Consider the following 15,036-nt stretch of genomic DNA (forward strand, 5'->3'; position numbering starts at 1 on the left):
TTTCTTATTTCTAGAAATCTGTCTTTGTTCTTTGGGAGAAAAACAAAAAATAAAGGAAAAAAAAATGGCCAAAAGTTTGACCACAAAGAGAAGATCACTATTACCTGTCTGTGCAGCCAGCCTTCACTTTCATCTTCATGTTTCTAAAACAAAACAAGATCATTAAATAGCATTCCTGGCATGTATTACATGTTGCTTATCAGTGCAAAGTGCAGTTGGATTGAACCTGAAAAGCTGTGCAGAAGAACAAAGTCACATTATTCCCCAAAGAAATAGAATTTGTTAGTAATAAAGGTTGAAACAAAGGTTGTAAAGAAAAGACTCTGTACTGTGCTCAATGCATAGAATATCTAAGCATAGAGACAGATACACTCTACTGCATATCTCTCCTTCCTACTACAGAAATATTCATGTTGGTTTAAAAGATAGTGTCTGCTAATTATGCATACATTTTCATTAGTATATCCACTGAAGGCATTAATTAACTACAATTAATTACATAATTTATAACATATTAATATCATCATTTATATTCTCTGCCTAAATAAATATGCTCCAGTGGACATGTCCCCAAGTGAGATGGCTGGAACACTCTCTCCCCAGGTGTAGGTGGCCAAGGACCTCCAGGCTCTTCTCCCTACCTTGGTGCAGACGCCTGTGGTTGCATCGCACAGTGTCAGGATGGAGAAATTCTGGGCCCTGTTCAGCCAGTTCACTGCCACCTTGGTGCTGGTAGCCCACTTTACCATGGTGATGTAATAGTCCCTGAAAACGCAGAGGTGTTTTTGGTTATTAAAACAGTGAGTCTAGATGTCTCTGGGCTTCTTTATGTATAGATTTCAACCCCTAACAATGACATTTTTAGGGTTGTGCAGGTGTTTTATCTTACATTTCTGAAAGTCATTTACAAAGACCCACAGGCAGAGATAAAGAACCTTTCAAGCTATTCAGTCTTCCAAGAAGGACAGAAATGTCTGGAGCTACAAATTTATGCACCGGTGGAAAAGAAATTGCAAACAATTGCCATTCTCAAACCCATCACCACCAATGGCTCCTTATGCTTATGAAGAGTTAACCATCTCTGGATGTCCCTGATCCACACGTGTTGAATCAGAAGGACAGCAGCAGGAAGGATGTGTTTTAGAGAGGTGCTGGATTTCAGCATAGCAGTAACAATGGGTTGTCAAAAAGAAGTCAGTAGAGATGTGACATTTTACGTCATCAAAAATGTCGTTGCCACACTCCCTACGCCATTCTCTGCTGTTGGACATATTCAGGCTCTAGTAAAACCCACAGTGAATCACTGCTGTGGGCTGCACAGTCCTGTAAGCAATATCTTGCCCAAGAAAACACAGCAAAATGCAGCAATATGTAATATTGACTGATGCAACCCATGTAGGTTGGACCGGGCTTGAAAATCCAGGATCACAAATAAATGATGGTCACTTTCCAAGAGGTGCTCACAGATGTCCACCTCTGCACTGCAGTCTCAAGGTAAAGCTCTTGCTGGGCTGACAAAGCCAGTAATTCTCTAATACACCAAGAGGAGGTGCGGGCCAAAGACACCCTTAAGTTATAATACAACTTCTCACAGCACACAGTCTATAAAAATTTATTAGTTCATTTGTTTGCTATAAAATATGTATAAGGAATTGTTGTTCCCTTTGGAATTAATGTGCTGTGTCACTGGAGAGTACTCTGCGTACTGGCAAGCACTCCTGCATTTACTGAAGAAAAAGGGCAACAGCAACAAAGACACGCTTCTCTAGCAAAATAACAAGTTGGGAATTGATTTTGTAGTTTTCTGTAACATTTAGTGCCTGAATTTGGCTGGGGATAAATAACAAAAGGCCTCAACAACAGCATCCACCACACTGGGAGGAAGGATACTTCCAGGTGAGAAAACAGCAGTCTGAAAATTCAGCGCTTGAAATAAAATCGTAATTTTACGCTCTATCAGTGAGAGAGCATAGGCTCTAAGAAGGAAAAAAAAGGCACCGAAGCAAAATTAAACTGTAAAACCACCTCTTCTTCCCCTTCACAATGAACTGAGCAAATTCAGTCACCCTGAAAAGGAAGCTGAATTCAGTACATTTGTGGCTCGGAGCATTTTTTTTTTCCCCATAAATCCAATTTAAAGTTTGAAAGATATATATTAAATTTCGATATCCTTGTCATTGCTTGAAAACAGGAGCCATGGCTCTTGCTCAGGAACTTTTAATTATTATTTTAAATCACATATATATCTTTTCTTTTGCCCCAGAGATAGGCATGGAGACCCAATTTCTGTCTGCAGCCTCTGTGAAGCCTGCAGACACCCAGCAAGCAGACAATGGCACGTACTCGTAGAGTACTTATTATTCTAGTCTCAGAGTCTTTAATTTACTTCTCCTACATCTCTTTTGTAGGACAACTAAATTTTATGTCTCCCATTTTGCAGAGGAAAACGAGACAATAAGGTGTGATTCATCTCAGCTAATTGTAAACATCTGCACTTTGAGAGCTGCACTGGTTGGGCAGCCAATGGAGGGGAGTGGGGCATTTTCCAGGCGCTGTCTGACCCAGTCTGGATTTTATGGGAGCTGAGGAAGGAGAATGTATTTCTTATGACTTCGGCACTCAGGGGAGTGCTTCATTTGCCATCTGAGATGCCAATGTGATGTAAGAAATACACTGATGTAGCAGTTCACTGTTATGGGTCCAGTGCCTTTCATTGAAATTAAATTAAAGTGCCATTTAGACATTAAATAGTAAACCTTTTGTTGTTGTTGTTGGTTGTTTGTTTTCTGTTTTCTGCAAATTTTTCCCCTTTCATTCACTTTCTTCTTCTCACAGCGAAGCATGGAATTGCAAAAAATCTGGCAAAAATGCTCAGAATGAAAGATTTTTAAGAGGAAAATGATTCTGAAACGACATTCTATTGCTTTCAAATAATCTCCCTATCATAACTTATTTTTTTTCCTGACAAATGCTCCAATTCTGCAGAAAATTTCCGACTTCCTTTAATTCTAAAGCAAAACAAATGGAGTTTCTCCTCTTAATTTTCACTTGTATTGACTGTATTAAAACACTTGGATACAGATACGAAGAGCACCCAGACTCGCTGCTCTCCATGTGTCATCTGTGTGAACACGCTGGGCACACTGAAATGCTCCAGATCCTTATGACCATCATTCTCCCCTGAATTTCTGATACTCTTTTCTGTAACTGTCTGTACAGTGCACCCGTCGTGTCTCTTCATTAAACATTATCGCATTAATCTCATCTTGGAAAACATATGCATAATGAAAACGTACTCCTCTTGCTCCAGCAGCACTAGTAATGTGCTCCAGGGATGAAAATCACCATGTTTTCGATGGAATTTAAAAATGGTAATTAATGATGACATATTTTGCACTGTTTTACAATACTGATTGAAAGCCAATAAATTACAGCCACCCATAGCCACATAGCACAAATTTATTAGTGACATGTGGAGCCTGCAGTCTCAACTTATTACTGCAATTAAATGATGTTGTCCAGGAGGTGCAGTTCTGACATTGTGATTTGGGTACCGTGAGCTGGGATTGCAGCCTGCAGACCTGAAGCTGTTGGTTTGAAAGGCAAACACAGCTCTGCCCATTTGATCTGTTCGCAGGTCATACATCTGCTGTTGCATAATTGGATTTGAATTGGAGCCATTCAGAGTGATTCAGTGGAAACCTGTTCTGAGATTGACACTAATTTTCCTAACGGGAAGAAAGGTAACTTCCAGCATAAGTGATTGCACTGGTTTAGCATCCTCTCATCCTCTTGTCAGATGACTACACAGTGTGTGCACAACAACCAGGCAGAGGCCTTATGTACCTCTAATTTACAGAACTAGAGGTAATGGCCTTAAATTGCACCAGAGGAAGTTCAAGTTGGATATTAGGAAAAATTCATGCTCAGAAAGAGCAGTGAGGCATTGGCACCAGCAGCCCAGGGAGGTGGTGGAGTCACCATCCCAGGAGATGTTCAGGAAACATGCAGATGTGGCACAGAAGGACAAATATGGTCAGTAGGTGTGGTAGGGGTGGGCTGATGACTGGACTAGATGATTTTAGAGGTCCTTCTCAAACTTAATGACTCTATGATTCTATCTATGATCATGCATAATAAGGGCACCTTTCCCTGCCCTCACAGTTGGCCTGTTCCATTAGCTCTATGCTACACCTATATATCTGTTAGCAATGGGGCTGCCCATCCAGCAGCCTAATTTAGCAATCAGATATTTGTGATCGGATGCTGCTACTTGAGTAAGTGATGTGCTGGCAATGAAAACCTTGTTGCATCAAGTCTGACACGCACAGAAAGCATCGTGGAGCTGTGCAGAGGGGTCGCTGCAGGTACCAGATGTAGAAGCAGAATGTAGAAGCAGAATTCTTTTGCAGGATGTCATGCTGTAAAGCTATTTCAAGTGTATGGCAAAGCTGCTGTAATCCAGAAATCCCTAAGCTTTGCAGGGAGGTACGCCATGCATTGCCTAAAGATATTTCTTTACCAACAGCTGGCTGGAACAATGTGATGCACCTTTCAAGTGCTCACAGACCTATAAACGTAGAACCACTTTTGGATGTAGGCTGAAGTCCAAGCCAAATTTCCAGCTCTTGTTGAATGCAAACAGATCGGAGCACTTGCTTGAATAGAAATCGGTGGCTAAGTGCTTGGCTAAACTGCAGGCCAACTTCTCAAATATACTTACCCTAAAAGCAGCAAAGAGCTTTCCTTTCTATTTTTTTTTTTTTTTTAATGAAGACAGGGCAATGAATTTGCAGAATGTCCTGATTTCATTCCCATGCTTGACTCACAAAGCAGTGATCTCATGATTTCTGTATTAGAGATCTGCCTTGTTTCCGCTTCATGGTGTTCCATACAGTACACAGACAACTATCCCTACTGAATGTCAATGACTAGATGTGAAATGAAAATGTTGTTATGGATTTTGCAACATCCTGCTCAGTGCTCTAAAAATAAGCCCACTCTGGAGTTAGACTGGGTCACAAGCATTCTGACTGAAAAATGAACAGCGCTCAATAAAAACACATGGAAGAAGAAATGTATATGAAAACTTTTAACTAGATTTACCCACCAAGTGAAACTTGATAGTAATGGCAGAAAAAGTAACTGTAAAATGAACTCAAAAAAGTCAGGGTCTTATATAAACCCTAACAGAACCAGATTGGGCATCCCAGTATGAGAAAGCACATACCTCAGTCTATGATCATCTGGGGGAATCATCTCTAGATCGTGGGTAGGTCCATTCAGACCAATCACATGTAAAGAAATAGTTGGATTTTCCATTCCAGCCTAGATTTCAAAATAAAATGAAGTAAAAATAGAATAATTGCTATATCTAATACAACACAGAATGGTTTTGATTTATGATGGACTTTAAAATGTGCTCTCCTGGTTAAGGTTATGGATGGGTACCACAGCCATTCATAGGGAAGGCACAACTAAGGTGGTTTACCACAGAGGTGTGGAAAGGCAAAACAAAGGTGAAATTCTACGCAGCACACCTCTGACTTCTGTATCAGATGCTGTTTTACATGGTAACTAAAAACATATATATATATATACATACTTTAATAAAACAGACTATCATGATAATGGTAAATGTTGTAATATGTTTATAATAATGCATTTACAATACAATACATCCTTTATTGTAGGAAACCTACATAAAACCTGCATATATGTATCTCTCCTGTTTGATTATGGTTCAGTTTGGACCCATCTCTGAGTTCTGAGGAATTCAGTACGCAAAGCAAGAAATGACAGAAGAAACAACAGTGCTGCAGAGTACACATCCTGGAAACTGTAGAGGAATCCAAACACCAAATTTTCTTTCTTGTTTCTTCTCTTAGAAATAACGAGCCAAAATGTTTTAAGGATTGCTGTAGGCTTTTAGATATTGTCAGCTCCTATTTAGAACAGAAGCACAATTGGAGGCACAAAGCAAGAACTGAAACGTTTTATTTTCATTACATTAGGAGTGACTAATACTTAGATCAGAAAATTGAAAATTTTAATAATACAGCTAAAGAAAAATACAGACTTAATTCACTGGGGAGCAGCTGATTTTTCTTTAGATCTGTTTGTTTTCACTGCTTATGAATATGTCCAATTACACTGCCTCCTATCTGAGTTTACCAAGAAGAAATAAAAACAATATGAGCTTGCTGCTTGTTTGTTTTTAATAAAACAAGAGAACTGCTTGTTTTATTTTCCCTTACCTTTGGATAATGGTAGGTTTTAACAGTAGGGTAAAGGCTGCCCGTGTATACTGGGATCTCCATGGTGGGGACTCTGGAAGCATTAATTGTTGCATATGCTAACCTGGTGCCATCAGGAGACCACCAATGAGCAATATGAGTCTTCAAGATCTCCTCTAATTTAAAAAAGAAAAAAAAAAGGGAAAAGAGAAAAAAAAAAAAAAGACTATTAGGTGTGAATTACCAGATAGCAATAAATGAAAACCATGTAGATACGAAAATCCCAGTCTAATCACAGCACAGGGAGAATGTCACAGGAATATCAATTAAAAATGCTCATTAAATTATGCCGTATACACAAATGAACACAACTGATAACAATTACTCTGAATATATCAGTTATTAAGCATAATTACGTTGCTCAAGAAGCATCAAATTATTCATATTAGAACACATACTCGTGATAGAATAAAAAGCGTGGCAGTTCCTGCCCTGTGTCCTGTGCTCATGTATATGAACATAAGGAATTTGATGGTAGCAAAAGCTGGGTTCCCTTGGGAACCTGAATACTGATTTAATTCTCCATAAAGAGTTCACAAAGTCATACTGAGTGTAGTCCTGCTGAGAGGGGCTGAGAGGTCCTGGTTGATGAAAACCTTAACATGAGCCAGCAGTGTGCGCCTGGAACCCTGAAGGTCAATGGTGTCCTGGGCAGCATCAGAATAGGGGTGGCAGCAGGGAAGGGGAGGGGATTGTTCTCCTCTACTCTGCTCTGGTAAGGCACCAGCTGGAGTACTGTGTCCAGGCCTGGGCCACCAGCACAGGAAAGATGCAGAACTGTTGGATCAGGTTCAGAAGAGAGCCATGAAGATGATCAGAGGGCTGAAGCATCTCTCCCAGGAGGCAGGCTGAAGGAATTAGGCTTGTTCAGCCTGGAAAGGAGAAGGCTGAGGGGAGAGCTCATTGTAGCCTTTCAGTGTTTAAAGAGAGATTATAAACAGGAGTAAACTCAACTTTTTACACATGTAGATAGTGATAGGACAAGGGGAAGTGGATGTCAGGGGATGTTTTTCACTGAGAGAGTGGTGAGGTGCTGGCACAGGCTGTCCAGAGGGGCTGCAGATGCCCCATCCTTGGAGGTGTTCAAGGCCAGCTTGGATGGAGCCCTGGACAATTGGAGCTACTACTTGATCTAGTGGTTGGCAACCCCTGCACATGGTATGGCAATAGGAACCTGATGATCCTTCAGGTCCCTTCCAACCCATGCCATTCAATGATTCTATGATCATTTGATGATTGCAATCCTAAGAAATTATTTTGAAGACTGGCAGAACCTAATTCTCATTAAACATCAATTCAAAGTCCTTTTAATCGCTAATACTTTCTCTTATCATTTAATACGCTTCATTGCAAAGATTACTTCAACTTACAGATAGCCAGAAAAGCTATAAATTTGCTCTGCCCAAAGTGTCTTCAGCTACCAACACGAGGAAGACACTAACTTGGCTTTCTATATCTACCATTTTGCAAAAGGCAATAATATAATTAATTTTCATTAAGAGGCTTAATACCATATGAGTCATTTCTATCTGAACTGGAGCAGAAGGGCTTGCATATGCTCTACAGATTGATGGGCAAGAAGACAGGTGCTATGACTTTAATGTGAGAATGAAGAATTAAATAGGCTTCAGAGCGTTTCTGAACTTTCACCACTGGTACTCAACTACACAAATTCAAGCAGCTTCACCCTCTCTTGTTATTGTGGTTATTCAAAAAATGAATGAGGATCTTTAGAGTTTAGACCCACCATGTTAATATAACAACCTATGATTACTCTTTGCTGCAACCAAAATGCCCATGCAGTCTGAAGAGTAGAAATTCACCAGACAGTGTATTTTAAAGGAAAAAATCTTGGATCTATCCTTGGAGAACAGATGGGCAATGAGACATGCCGGAGATAAAATGGAGCAACCTTTGTTAATCCAGACTTGCATTAGTCTTGAGACAGTGCTCAAGGTAACGTTAGGAAGAGTGCAAGGGAAAATCACTCTCAAGAGCTATGCTTCTACAAATAACAAATTAATTAACCATATATAATGGGGATATCTATGAGAGGCATCATGAAGATGTCTAGAAGTTGCAAGTATCATGTGGGAAAGCATATCTCTGGCAGATTTGTTTTGCTGCATTGTCCCACCTATTATTTAAAAGATGCTGCTCTTGACTTTTTATTAATACATCATTAAAGACACAACTAAAAGCAGAAATGAAGGGGAAAAATGGATGGCAGAAGAATCTTTGGTATTTTAACATTAAGAATGACTTAATTCACCTAACTTTTACTCAGGGACCTCAGACTTAAGGAAGCAGTTCTGCTGAAGGTCACATGCCAATAAAGGTTTCAGTGCCAAAATAAAAGGTTTTGTGATCCTTTGTTAATCAGATTTAATTGTGTGTATGAACCTTTGCTTTGAAAGAAAGCTAGGACCCTGAGATTCAAGAGATCAGTTGGTTTAGTAAACTAGAGAGCATTGTTTTGAAATACCAAAGGTACTTATGCCAGGAAGTTTCAGCCAAAAGTAGATTGATTTGCAGTAGTTTGAGGACACTTCTTTGCACCTGTATTTGCCACACAATGTGAAAATCAGCTGCATACAGTACATCTGGATCTTTCTAATGTCACTTCAGCTCCCACTTTACACCTGTAAGAAACAAGGTTCTCCTTCAAAGTCCCCTCCACATACTCCATATATTCCTTGTAACCTCCCAGTTACAAGTTTGTGGTAATAATAATTACACCACGGGAGATTCAGGTTGGATATTAGGAAAAGTTTCATCTCTGAATGAGTGGTCAGGCACTGGAATGGGCTGCCTAGGGAGGTGTTCAAGAAGCAATTAGATGTTGTACAGTTGGACTAGACAATCCTGCAGGTCTTTTCCAATCTTGGTGATCCTATGATTCTACAAACTTATTGTCAAGCCCTGGATGGATCAGCAATTGAATGCATATTCCTGTAAGTTTGTTAGCCACAACTAGCCCGGCAAGTGTATAAAAGGAAGCATCTGCCTGCTTGAAGATTTGATGTCAACAGTTCTTGTAATACCAATAAATATAAAGACTTGTGTGTTGCTTCAAGTAATACATTTCTCAAAGAAGGGCCATGAGCATCAGGGTTTTATTTCTGGAACCTCAGTGGTGATCAGCAGATACGGGATAAAACCTGTTTTGTGAGCGACATTTGGAAATCCAAATAGTTGGTTTTACTGTTGCATAACATAGGATGCAATTGTGATATCTCTGCAGATATTTCCACGATGAATCTGCTTCTCAGGCTTGTGCAGAGCTCTCAGCAAGCTGAGCTCTATGTTAATAAGTGCACATCAATGCTATTGTCACAGGGGCCAATAAGTGCTTTTTTTCCAAGCATTTCTATAAATCTATTTCCGCATTCTCTGTCAGTCCTGAGTCACACTATTGATTAATGACATTCTGTTTAATATGGTTAAGTTCTGGCTTGCCGTGAAGCTTTTACTAACGGCTGAGTGGGAAATCCACTGGCATAACAGGAGGTTCTTCTAATATACAAAGACATTATGAATGATTTGCAGTTTTCAAGCAGGAGCTAAATGGAACAGAGTTTTGCAAAAGGCAAGGATGCTTGGCCAGCCCAGTCCTCTGGTGTGTGTTAGACAAACGAGCTGTGGCTAAAAACTGCAGTGTCACTAACTTCCAGAAAGAAACCTCAGTTACTGAGGAGGTGTCCTTGGAGACTATGCAGAATGGTTTTTTAACTGCACCTGGAAAACAGAGACTTTCTTCATTTCTAGAGGTCAAAAGAAGGGTAGAGGCATTTAAGACATTTCACTTATGAAATAAATCAATTTCTTTCTAACAATTAAAATCTGCTTCTCATTCCAGACACTGCATTTTTTTCAGGAATGAAAACAATATTCTTAATGTTGTACATTGTCTTTGTGGCAAAAAAGATGGAAAATGGCTTGATTCTCCTGCAAGCAAATGCACACACACATGCAGACACAAACACATTCAAGTGTATCTAGTTTGATATCAACAGACCCACTAATTCCACAGTATTTTAACTTTTAATTGAAGAACTAAACAAGGTTTTGTCTTACAGAGGGAACGTACCTTTGTCTGTAACTTAATGCTGATGCTTTAAAGCACAGTGATTCCAGGAAGCAGAATCAATGGTTTTGTTTGTGCAATTTTTAGATGACGCTCAGACTGTTAAGTATTTGGTGTGCTGATGGCATTTTAGTCTTATTTAAAAAACTGTTAATAAAAAGGAATCTTAAGCAAAATGAAATTAAAGTCTAACATAAAGGCCAAGGCTTATATTGGGGAAGAAAGCTCAAAGGAATTTGTCAGTAGGAAGCATCAAAAGAAGATAAGAGGAAGAGAGATCAGAGAAGCAAAAGGGGGTCTAGGAAATGAGAACAAAAAGACTTCTGAGATAGCAAAACCCCAAGGATTCCCAGTGAAACATCAAATAAATACAAATGCTTATTTGACAGCTAGCATCTATTTTAAAATCAATTACTAGATCATCTCGAATCACCAACCACATGCCAAATCGATTACTATTGTATAGTTCGAAAGCAGGTAGTTTTGCCTAGTTAGGGAAAACGCTTTGCTCATATTGGCCTTGACATGTTTCAAGGATGCTTTCAAGGACCACTGTGCCATCTTTCATACAAATGCAAGGTAAATTTTCTCTCAGTTGGTGTAATGTAATGTAGAATCAAGGAATCACAGAATTGTATGAGTTGGAAGGGAACCTTAAAGGTCATCTGGTCTGACTCCCTGCAATGAACAGGGACACCCACAGCTCCATCAGGTGCTCAGAGCCCTGTCCAGCCTGACCTTGAATGTCTCTAAGGATGGGGCATCCACCGTCTCTCTGCGCAATCTGCTCCAGTTCTTCATCACACTTAAAAAACATTTTCCTTATATCCAATGCAAATCTCTCTCCTTTCAGTTTGAAACCATTTCCCAATGTCCTATCACAGCAGACCCTGCTAAAGACTATGTTCCTTCTGCCTTATAGCCCCCCTGTAGCTCTATGTTTACTTTCATTAACGGGTATAAAATGAGAATAAAAATAGTTAAATGTATGAAAATCTCTTTCTTATATTATTCTGCTTTACATTAGCTCTATATCCAATCTAAATTTTCCTACATTGACATATTTTTGTGCTTATGTCAGCAGTATCCCTGCAGTACTCCTGATTTCAATGGGACGAATCCTCTTTTCGTGCTGCATAATTGAGTCAGGTGCAAAAATCATTTTTCAGGATCACTAAAGAATTCTATAGCACTTGGAAAAAGGTAGAGACCCTAAAAAAATAAATAGATGCACGAGAAAAAAGAGAGAGCACTCCATTCTCAGCCTGATCCCATTATTCCTGTATGCCAACAATAAACGTTCTCAAGGTGTTTGCACCATCGTAAAGGAGATCCTTAAGGAAAACTGAGTGCAGTGCTCACCCCAACGACTCCTAATTCCTCCTCAAAACATACTGCCTCTTCTTCTGTGACAGACAGCAAGCTTATGAAGAATAAAATACTACTTGCCTGTGAGGGATTTGAAGACATGCTTTAAAGAACATATTTTAAACACAAAATCCTTGATCCAAAAGCAGTCACCACCTGATGGCAGCAGCATCACACAGTCGAGGTGCTCCCATGTGTTTAGCAGCTGAGAGAACGTGGCAGCCCCTCATCTCAGGGACAGGAGCCCATGCATAGGGAAGGTGTGGGCTGTGAGTGTCATTAGTTTCCCCTTAGTCATGCAGTTTAATTGCTTGAACACATGTTGTTTTCTGCTCATGCAGCCTTGCAGCCCCATGTTCCTTTCAGAAGAACATCGTGGTGAGATGCCAGCGTTTTCCCCTGGTTCGTTAGGCAGCATCCCAATGTAAGATGCTATCTGCCTCCAAGGACTTGCTGTGCTGCAGATGAAGTGTGGAACAAGTATTATTGGCCTTTCATTTCTAAGAAAACAGAAAGGAATCTAGAAGACATGCAGAGCCCTCAGCTGTGCACTTGGAAGATGGAGCACAGGGAGTTCTGAGGGTTTGGGCTGCGCTTTCTGCCTCTGTGTATGGAAGATGAGGCCTGAAGAGAAACTCATTTCTTAAGTTGGGCACTGAGGACAACGCCATATGACCCTCCAGGACAATGAGCTCCAGTCTAACCAATTCTCCTACGTGGGTCCCAGAGATGCTGTGCATTTAGAGCCAGACTAGAGCTTGACAAACACGTCAACCTCACCAAACCCAAAGACAAATTGGCCATGGTTCACAAACTACTGTGCTCAGAAGAAAGCACCTTCAGATGCTTTCTGAGGCTCTGAAGGAATGACACAGGGATGAACAGCAAACACCACCCAGTAGAGCCAGGGTGACTACAGCAGAGAAAGCTCTGCCTGACACAGCTTGGCCAAATTCTGATCACTCTAATCCCAGCTTCTTGGCACAGCCCCATCCACCAGCAATCCCCTCCTGAACAGGGAGGATGTCGAGCTGCTGGAGTGGATTCAGAGGAGGGCCATGAAGATGATCAAAGGGCTGGAGCACTTATCCTATGGAGAAAGGTTGAGAGAACTGAGCTTGTTTAGCTTGGAGAAAAGAGGGCTCTGGAGAAACCTCATTGCGGCCTCCCAGTACTTGAAGGGAACTTATGAACAGGAAAGGGATTGACATATTACACTGTATAGAAGTTATAGGACGAGGGGGAATAGCTTTAAACTAAAAGAGCGGAGATTCAGATTAGGTGTTAGGATGAAATATTTTACTGAGCGGAGCTATGGATGCCCCATCCCTGCAGGTGCTCAATTCCAGGTTGGATGGGATTAAGACCAGCTCAGGGCAGCGGGCTGCTGACAGACTGAAGAGGCTTTCTGAGGCTGCTCTTCTCAACCACACCAAAAGCACCAGTTTCATGCTGCTGCTTTGCATTGTTTTTTTTTTCTCCAGACCACTGATTCTTCTAATTTGTTGTTTTTCCTTCACCAAAAAGTCCTGTAGTTGCTATATGAGTCAGGGCACTGTGGTGTTGTTAACAATGTTATTGACAAGAAGTTGCCAGATCTTCTTTGCTGTCTGAGTGTTACAAAACACGAGAGGTATTGATTACAGATCTGGCTCTGTCTTTGGTAGTGCTCCACAGCTCCTACCAGAGTGCATGAAGAAGGTCCGGCTGCAATAACTAAGAAATCATGAAAGTTTTAAGTCCTCCTCATTTATATGAATGGATTTGTTGAAAAGTCAAAAAGTCAAAATCTAACCCACTAAACAATATAGATGCACACAATTGATGCCATCATTAGCAGCCCTCAGCTGTTTGCTTTCAAAAGCATGAAGGATTCCTGCTCACAAATGCTCCTAACTATTAGTACTGTTTCTGGTGTCAGTGAGTCCCAGACACTGTAAAACTCTCCTGATCCATTCTGGCCACACTGGCATGCAGACACTTCATCAAAACAGGGAAATCTGTAATTCATCAGGTTGCCCAGTGAAAATGAAAATGGGGACTGAATTAAGGAAGTAGAAACATTACTTAGAGATCACATAGCCAGATATTCCTAACACTCATTCCAAAGAGCAAATGCGTCTCAAAAACCTCTCCACAGTGGTAGACTGCAGTATGTCATTAAAGCAAGATAATGATGAATGTTTCCATCACTTGGTCTAGGCGTAACTCCACAGTCTTTGTCAGCCCTCCACGAAAGCTTGTTAGTTAGAGGCACTAAAGCTGTAGTAAAACCTGTAGTAACTTTTGCGTTCTGGGTTATTTTCACTGCAGCTCATTGCTGTGGGAAGATGTCCACAGCAAGGTCACATCGTAGCTTCTCAGCTGCTAAAGGCACTGACAAGACAGAATTCATGTTGCCCAATTGAGGTGATGCAGTGGGGCCCCTTATTGCCAAGGCTTATTTTTTTTCTCCCTGCCACTTAGCAGGCTGCTATGGCTGGAAATACAATTTGCTTATCTGTGCAATGCAGTGAGACAAATCAAGGCTTTCATTATATGACTCTATTCAAACCTGCTCAAGCTGCTTTCACTGCACCTTCCCTTTAAATTAAAAGTAACATATTCTTACCAGCTAATCTGTGGGCTTATGACAGCAGGAAGATGGACAGCCAACACTGACACAAGGGATCAATTTCAATAGCTACAGACATATCAAGAAAGTTAGTGATCACAAAACCCTCTGAATTTGACTATCAAAAATTCATTAGATGATTGCATTAGTTCAAGAACACAAGTGTCCCAAAGCAATCTCTTTTAACATTTCATAAAGAAACACGCTAGAAAGGAAGACTGAATAGCCTGACATTGCTATTAAAGAACTTGATTCTTCAGCCTCATGAATGCCTATATCAGCACCTGCACAAGTCATCTTTCATGTGAATTAACTGCATGATTTATTCACTCTGAGCAGCACCTGCCAGTCACCTAACATGAGTGCTAATGAACCTGTTAATACTGCAAAATAAGGCTCTATGGTATGAAATAGGAACTGTACCACATGAAAAGAATTTAGTCTATCTTCAGTTTTTTTACCCAGCGTAAACTGCCACTGACACTGAAAAGCCATTAAAAACCCACTCAGAGTTTATGTTGCCCTGCTATGGCAAGGTTCCCAGAGGTTTCCACCTGAACAGTGATTCAGGAACTCACTAACTGAAAGATTCAGCTGAACAGTGACTCAGAGGATGAATCTGATTTTACTGTGCTGTATAATTAGAGGAACTACTGAGATCAATAGAATTA

The 15,036-nt window shown here is 40.5% G+C and overlaps 1 protein-coding gene across 5 annotated transcripts in view; it reads right to left on the reverse strand.

The window, feature by feature from the left end:
* DPP6 (dipeptidyl peptidase like 6) overlaps positions 1 to 15,036 on the reverse strand; it is a 442,842-nt gene that overhangs the window by 43,586 nt on the left and 384,220 nt on the right. For all 5 annotated transcript variants that reach the window (XM_015852842.3, XM_015852845.3, XM_015852841.3 and 2 more), the window contains exons 9-12: positions 6,258 to 6,412; positions 5,231 to 5,328; positions 642 to 765; positions 105 to 143 (exon numbers count right to left, since the gene is read on the reverse strand). In XM_015852842.3, coding sequence (XP_015708328.1) covers positions 105 to 143; positions 642 to 765; positions 5,231 to 5,328; positions 6,258 to 6,412 — 416 coding nt within the window. The remainder of the gene's footprint in view (positions 1 to 104; positions 144 to 641; positions 766 to 5,230; positions 5,329 to 6,257; positions 6,413 to 15,036) is intronic.

This window comes from Coturnix japonica, chromosome 2 (genome assembly GCF_054131305.1).
Source record: "Coturnix japonica strain WE chromosome 2, WE-NBRP24, whole genome shotgun sequence".
NCBI lineage: Eukaryota > Metazoa > Chordata > Aves > Galliformes > Phasianidae > Coturnix > Coturnix japonica.